This window comes from Abramis brama, assembly GCF_963993115.1.
Source record: "Abramis brama genome assembly, chromosome: 8".
NCBI lineage: Eukaryota > Metazoa > Chordata > Actinopteri > Cypriniformes > Leuciscidae > Abramis > Abramis brama.
Genome location: NC_139970.1, coordinates 4945574 through 4952061, shown reverse-complemented (window position 1 = coordinate 4952061; position 6488 = coordinate 4945574). Strand labels below are relative to the sequence as shown.

The 6488-nt window shown below is 35.1% G+C and overlaps 1 protein-coding gene across 1 annotated transcript; it reads left to right on the top strand.

The window, feature by feature from the left end:
- The first annotated feature begins 2112 nt into the window (after nt 1-2112).
- Nucleotides 2113-4720, top strand: LOC311088102 (C-type lectin domain family 17, member A-like). The gene is made up of 5 exons (XM_084121764.1): nt 2113-2329; nt 2423-2602; nt 2876-3003; nt 3100-3206; nt 3305-4720. The coding sequence occupies exons 1-5, from the start codon at nt 2197-2199 to the stop codon at nt 3465-3467; spliced, it is 711 nt and encodes a 236-aa protein (XP_083977890.1). The 5' UTR covers nt 2113-2196; the 3' UTR covers nt 3468-4720.
- Nucleotides 4721-6488: the final 1768 nt, after the last annotated feature.

Below are 6488 nucleotides of genomic sequence, written 5' to 3'. Positions count from 1 at the left end.
GGCTGAGTTTTATCTTGCCAGTTTGTCAACCAAATGTAAAAGAGTAAATGTTAAGTGTTTAAGTATAAATGTTAAGATGCCAGTGTTCAGCAGGGCTGAGTTTTATCTTGCCAGTTTGTCAACCAAATTTGAAGAGGCGCAGTACAATATTGTAATGATTGGCGGTAAAGAGGAAGAGATTTTTTTTTCTTTTCATGCCATCACTGAGAAAACTACACACTAGAAGCCTATTAGGCCATGGCTTTGTTTCTTTTGTTGCTAAAAAGAAGACATGTTCAATAAAAATAAAATTGGATCAGAGTAATGTTGCAGTTGTATGTATTTATTTTACATGGCTCTATTGATTGAAAGATATTTTGAGTTTCAGGAACTAAAAGTTAAGTTGGGTCAGTTACAATATACAATTTAGTTGAATTGGTAATGGAGTAATGCTTACTTAACAAGCTGAGTTAAATAAATGGGTGGGGAATGATTGTTTAAACTAAGTACCTTCAGTTACTGTAACTCAGTTATAAGTACATTCAACTTAAATGTTCTATTCCATTCCATTATGGGCTTAAGTACATTGAACGTAGTCCACTTCACTTATTCAACTAATGCTTCATTACTTAAAAATTTTAAGGCAACGAGTTACCTCGGTTTTTTTAAGTAGATTCTACTTATCCGGGTTTACAGTGTATGTCAGGCTACTTGACTGCTACTCTGACTGAACTGGCTGATTTTGACTGTAGGCTACACATTTTTTTTAACTGTACAAGTTAACACTAAAAACAGCATTTAAGTAAGAAATTGAATCATCAAATGAAATAATAAAACTGCATATTCTTCACTGTATGAATGAAACGTATACTGATTCTTATATAGACTGCTGTCACTTTAAGAACTACAGTAATGCAGGGATCTAGATAGAATATACTGATACACATAGAACCTTGTGTTTTTGACACTTTAAATGTAATAAGACGATAAAGATAATTAGTTTAGTGCAATAAGACGATAAAGATAATTAGTTTAGTGCACGCGCTGTGACAGCTGGCTGTCTGTGCATTGCGTTAAACTGCCAAGGCGCGCAGCCTTGTCATACACAGATTGAAAGCGGCTGAAATCACACTAACAAGTATCTTGCGGGTGTCGTCGATGGATATTGCTTATATTGGATAGCATCCTCGATGTCGGATTAATTTAGCAAGGTGATCTACGGTGAAGGTGAACATCACGATAACAACTAAGGGGTGAGTGGAACTTGTTTACAGGACCCACCGTGGTCACATTTATGCCAGTCATTTTGCAAACAGGTTATTCAGTCCTTGATGGCATCGGAGGTGTTATATTCGCTTGTTGGACAGATCACAATTTTTTAATTTTTGCAATGCAATAAGACCCCCCTCTCGATCTGTTATGCTCTTGAGATGCCATTTTGCTGGAGCTGTCAAGATCATGCAGTGACGTCACGGACCATTGAAGCTCAAGATGGCTGCGCCCTAGTAACAAAACAACAAACTAACATCACTGTCCTCCCCCACCCTTGTAACTACTTCAGCAGTTTTAAGTATCCTACCACAAATCAATGATAACACATCTGTTATATCACCTTTACTTCCTATTTCGTTTCAGTTCCCCTTTAAGTACAATTTTTTAGTAGGCTACTCTTTCCACCACTGGTCAGTAGGGCCTCATCTGACACGTTTTATGTGTTACAGCCGTTCCCACATTTAAAAATACCATACATCTTCCTCCCAAATTTAAAACTCACACCCATGAACAGAATTTTGTACATATATTTATAAGTACTTGTTGAAGTAAAGATATCAAAATGAACGTAAAACAGATCCAAATGATTTCAGTTGATCTCTAATTATATGGTGAAACGAGTTCTAGTAGCTGTGCAGGTCTATTAACTTCAGTATGATAACACGCTTTGTCCATGTTAATGAAGTATATGGACAATGTCATATACATACTAAACACAAGACATAAATGCACAAGTACAAATAAATTGTTTTTACTGAAAAAAACAAACAAAAACATTTTGTCTATAGCCCCCTAACTGGATATCACATGATCTTGATGACAGTGGTTGTGTCTGCTGAAAGTAAAGCTCAAAAGCAGAAGTTCAGAGCTGTGCAATCCACTTGAAGAAACAGCTTCTAATAATCTCACATCTACTTCAGCAGACTGAATATATCTTACGGCAATATGAACATTCCCAGGAAAGATGGCATGGACAGAGTAGATGAAGAAGAGATGAATATCTATGCCAATGTGGATCCTATAAACGGTTCTGATGTCATGACAGAAACAGAGAACTCCCAAACACCTCAACACACAGGTACAGAGATTCATTTCATTATATTTGAGTCATATGAGACACATTTGAGTAATACGAGCAATTAGCGTTGATCTTCATATCTGTGGTTTTCAGGAAGTGATACTGTGAGGAACAGAAGCTCCAGAGCAGCTCTCGTGTGTTTGGCTCTGCTGTGTGTTCTTCTGCTGACTGCGGTCATAGTGCTGTGTGTCCACATCAAGACAAAGAGCACTAACTACACTGAAGAGACACACCAGCAACTAACCAAGATCTCCAACCTCACAGAAGAGAGAGGTGAGCTTACCAAGAACACGCAATTGACAAAAGAGAGAGATGGATTATCAAGTAACCTTGACCTGATTAAACACAGAGACCAGTTAAATAAGGAGAAGAATGAACTGTCAAAATGTCTTTGTGTAAAGGGTAAACAAAGTAGATTAAAAACTAAACTTGGTTGTTTCGTTTTTACAGGATGCATTACTAATTATTTAGGTGAAACCGGTTAAAAATAAAGTTTGTAGATCAGTGTGAATAAAGTGCTTGAATCTAAACTGGTTGTGTTTACAGAAAGATGGATTTACTATGAATCCAGTCTTTACTTCATTTCCTGTGAGAAGAAGAACTGGACTGAGAGCAGAAGATACTGTACAGAGAGAGGAGCTGATCTGGTCATCATAAACAACAGAGAAGAACATGTGAGTAAACTCATTTTCTGACTGGATGACAGTTTATAGGAAGGAAATTGTTAATACTCTTTAAGATCTAAATGTGTTATTGTTTCACTTTCTCAGGGTTTTGTTAAGAAAATATCTGCTAATGATAAAGTCTGGACTGGTCTGACTGACCGTGATGTGGAGGGCACATGGAAATGGGTTGATAACAGCACACTGACCTCTGGGTGAGAAATCACTGAATTCAACTGATTATTGTCTAATAAATGATCCTCACAGTCAGTATCATATCACACAGAAAGCAAATGCTGATCTTTAATTTCAGGCTCTGGGCGTCTGGAGAACCAAATAATCACAGTGGAATTGAAGATTGTGTTGTAAATCATGAGTCAGGATTGGCTGATTATCCATGTAATCATGTTTTTCAGTGGATCTGTGAGGTCATTTTAAAATATGTCAATCCATGTAATCCAAAAAAAAATACATAAAGGTGTTTCCTAGTTCAGTATGTCAGTCCATTCAACTGATGATGAAAGAAATGTGGAACATGGGTGTTTCTTCAGCTTCATCCACTTTTTTTAATTGAAACTATTTTATTAAGTCTTTTTGTTATATGAAGGTCACATTAAAACATGGCAACTTTTTGAAATGCCCTTTAATGATCTTCAGCCTTTACAGTATTGATTTTTTTAATATGAAAATATGAACAAACATCATAAATGTTATTACATCTTTTTAATCTGAGTGAAATACAGTAAACAAACATTTTATTTAAAATATTTACAATTTTAAATTTTATTGTATGCAAATATTTTTGTATTATTTTATTTATTTATTTTTTTGCATTAATTAAACCACCCCTCAGTTTCATAACTTCCCCCAGATGAACAATTTCACCCCTAAAAAGTTCTTATTAAAAGTGAACTTGTTTACTAAAGCAAAAAAAAAAAGTTAACTGATTAAAATAAATGATGTGATTTCTCATGAGATGAAGACATATCAGTAGCTTAATGTACAGTAGCTTATTTAGGTCTGTTCAACATGTAAATGCTTATTGTATCAACACAGTATAAAACGTTGCTGAGTTGACTTCACTAAAGCTCACAAAATTATGTAGTTCATTTACACTTTTAGGCTGATAATATCAGTTGTAATAAGTCTTTCATTCTTTGAAAAATAGAAAAAAAATGTTTTTGAAAAATAGAAAACAATGTAAATTACTTTCTTCCAACTTTTATTAATATGGAGAGAGAGAGAGAGAGAGAGAGAGAGAGAGAGAGACAGAGAGAGAGAGAGAGAGAGAAATTAAAATAATTTATATTGTTATTGCTATTTCGCTTCTAGTTGCCATTTAAATTCAGTCATGTGTCATGTGGTCTCAAATAAGGAAAGACAGCAAAAAGTTCTGTTTTCAATGCAGAAATCTTTTCAGTAAAAACAATGTATTTGTACCTAAGTGCATGTTTGTGTTGTGTTGTCCATATATTTGATTAATAAAGACAAAGCATGTTTTCATAATGTAGTTGATAAACTATGAACTGGAATAATCTGGATTTGAATTCTGACTGTTGTATGTTCTGACAGAGAGTTTGAAATCTTTACTTAAAAATCTTAGTTAACAGATATAAGTATAAAATTCTGTTTATGAGTGAGTGTTAAGCCTGGGTTAATTAAGAGGAACATGTGACGGTTTCCCAGTTGTTCTGTGTTTTACTGTGTGCTACATTGCTTGTACGGGGAGGTAACTTGGTGGGACTTTAAAATGGATTTAGCCTGATCGGCAATTTGCTATTGAAAGGATTTGCTATTGAAAGGATTTAATGACAATATGGTTATGGTTACACTTAAAATAGTTACAAAATAGATGTATGAGATGATAAAAACTTATACCATTACTTGTACCCAGCATGTAAAATGTTACCTTAGAGATAGGGAGAGAGAGAGAAAGAGTGTAGAGAGTAAGAGACAAAGAAAAGAGAAAAGAGAAAGAGCCAGCGCAAAGAAGAGCCAGATAATAACAAAGACAGAGCAACTGTTACAATCTTCTTTTATCCCTTCCTTGACCATGTGACCGAAACCCAAATGTGAGACGTTCAAACTGACCAATCAGATAATTACAACTTCCCCCATCGTACTAAAGGTGTGACGATTAGAAGACACCCATGCTGCGTCTCAGTTCGTCTACTTATACTACGCCCTAAAAGTATGTACTCTTTTTGTGAAGAAAAAGTAGGTCCTTTTGAGTGTGTAGTAAAAAGTAGACAAGCTTTGGGACATCACGTCATACAATTGCGTCTTTAACTGTTGCTCTCTGTTGCATTCTGTCACAGTAAACTGACCTGTCAATCATCTTGTCACAGTTAAAATCCTCCATTTCATTTCATTTCTCCTCATATTAATGCATTATTAATGATGCATTTAAAAGTTAATGGCCAAACAGATCTTTATAAAAGTCCACATTGTTATTGCAGATGAAATATAACACGGGTAACATTAAATAAATATATATATATAAATTTTTTTTATCAGATTAAACTTTGATAAGTCACTCAAACCTTTATCTAAACCTCTCACTGTCGGTCGCGCATATCCGCCATGTTTTTTAACACTTTTTACTTGTGTTTGTAGTTCCTGGGTTGTGGGCAATATTAGCTGTTATAGTGAGCATGGATCCACACTTCGAAAATCCACCAGAAATAGTAGACCATCCGGGGACTTCTGGCATACTCTTTTCCACATACTATGCATTGGGACACACTTATTTTAATCTCACATACTGTTTAGGATGGATGGTATGGACATTGAGACGCAGGGCCAATGTCCAGATATCTTGGCCTACAGGTCTCGAGCCCTATCGGCACCTCATGTCTTTAGGAATTCCCAATGGTCCTTGGGGTAAGAAAGAGGGGACTTCAAATATCTTTGATTATTTTCAATCTTACACTATCGTAACAGCTCTGTCCAGTGTAAGATCAGTTTCTGGTAAAAGTCTCTCACATATTCATAAGGTAATCACATTCTCTACTCACTGACCGCCAGTGTTGGGTGTAACTAATTACTTAGTAATTAGTTACAGTAATTTAATTACTTTTCCCTCGAAAAAGTAAAGTAAGGGATTACTCTTATTTTTTCTGTTATTTAATAACAGTTACTTCTGATGTAATTGAGCTAAATACTGTGTATAGACCAATCCGATCTCACGGCAATTCGTATGCACTTTATGAGGTGGCTAAATCATACAACCTCACTCTTACGAGGTGGCTAATTTATACGAATTTGTACAATATGTATGAGATGCCATGAGATCGGACTTCCCATATTTATTTAGTGATGATTTTGATGTTAAACCCACTATTGTTTACTTCTCCCTTTAAATTGTTTGGTCAGTTTAAGCTTAATTCATGCAATTTTATAGTATTTATTTGAAAAAATTTAAACAATTCCGCTGATTGAGGTTGATTTAGAAAGTAATAAGTAATTAAAGCTGCAAGCAGCATTTATCGGGGTTC

What these genes read in the sequence shown, in the direction of transcription:
- LOC311088102 (XM_084121764.1), top strand. Translation starts at nt 2,197, where the DNA reads ATGAACATTCCCAGGAAAGATGGCATGGACAGAGTAGATGAAGAAGAG. An exon ending in CAACCTCACAGAAGAGAGAG is followed by an intron (nt 2,603 to 2,875) that starts GTGAGCTTACCA and finishes TTGTGTTTACAG; the next exon opens with AAAGATGGATTTACTATGAA. An exon ending in AACAGCACACTGACCTCTGG is followed by an intron (nt 3,207 to 3,304) that starts GTGAGAAATCAC and finishes CTTTAATTTCAG; the next exon opens with GCTCTGGGCGTCTGGAGAAC.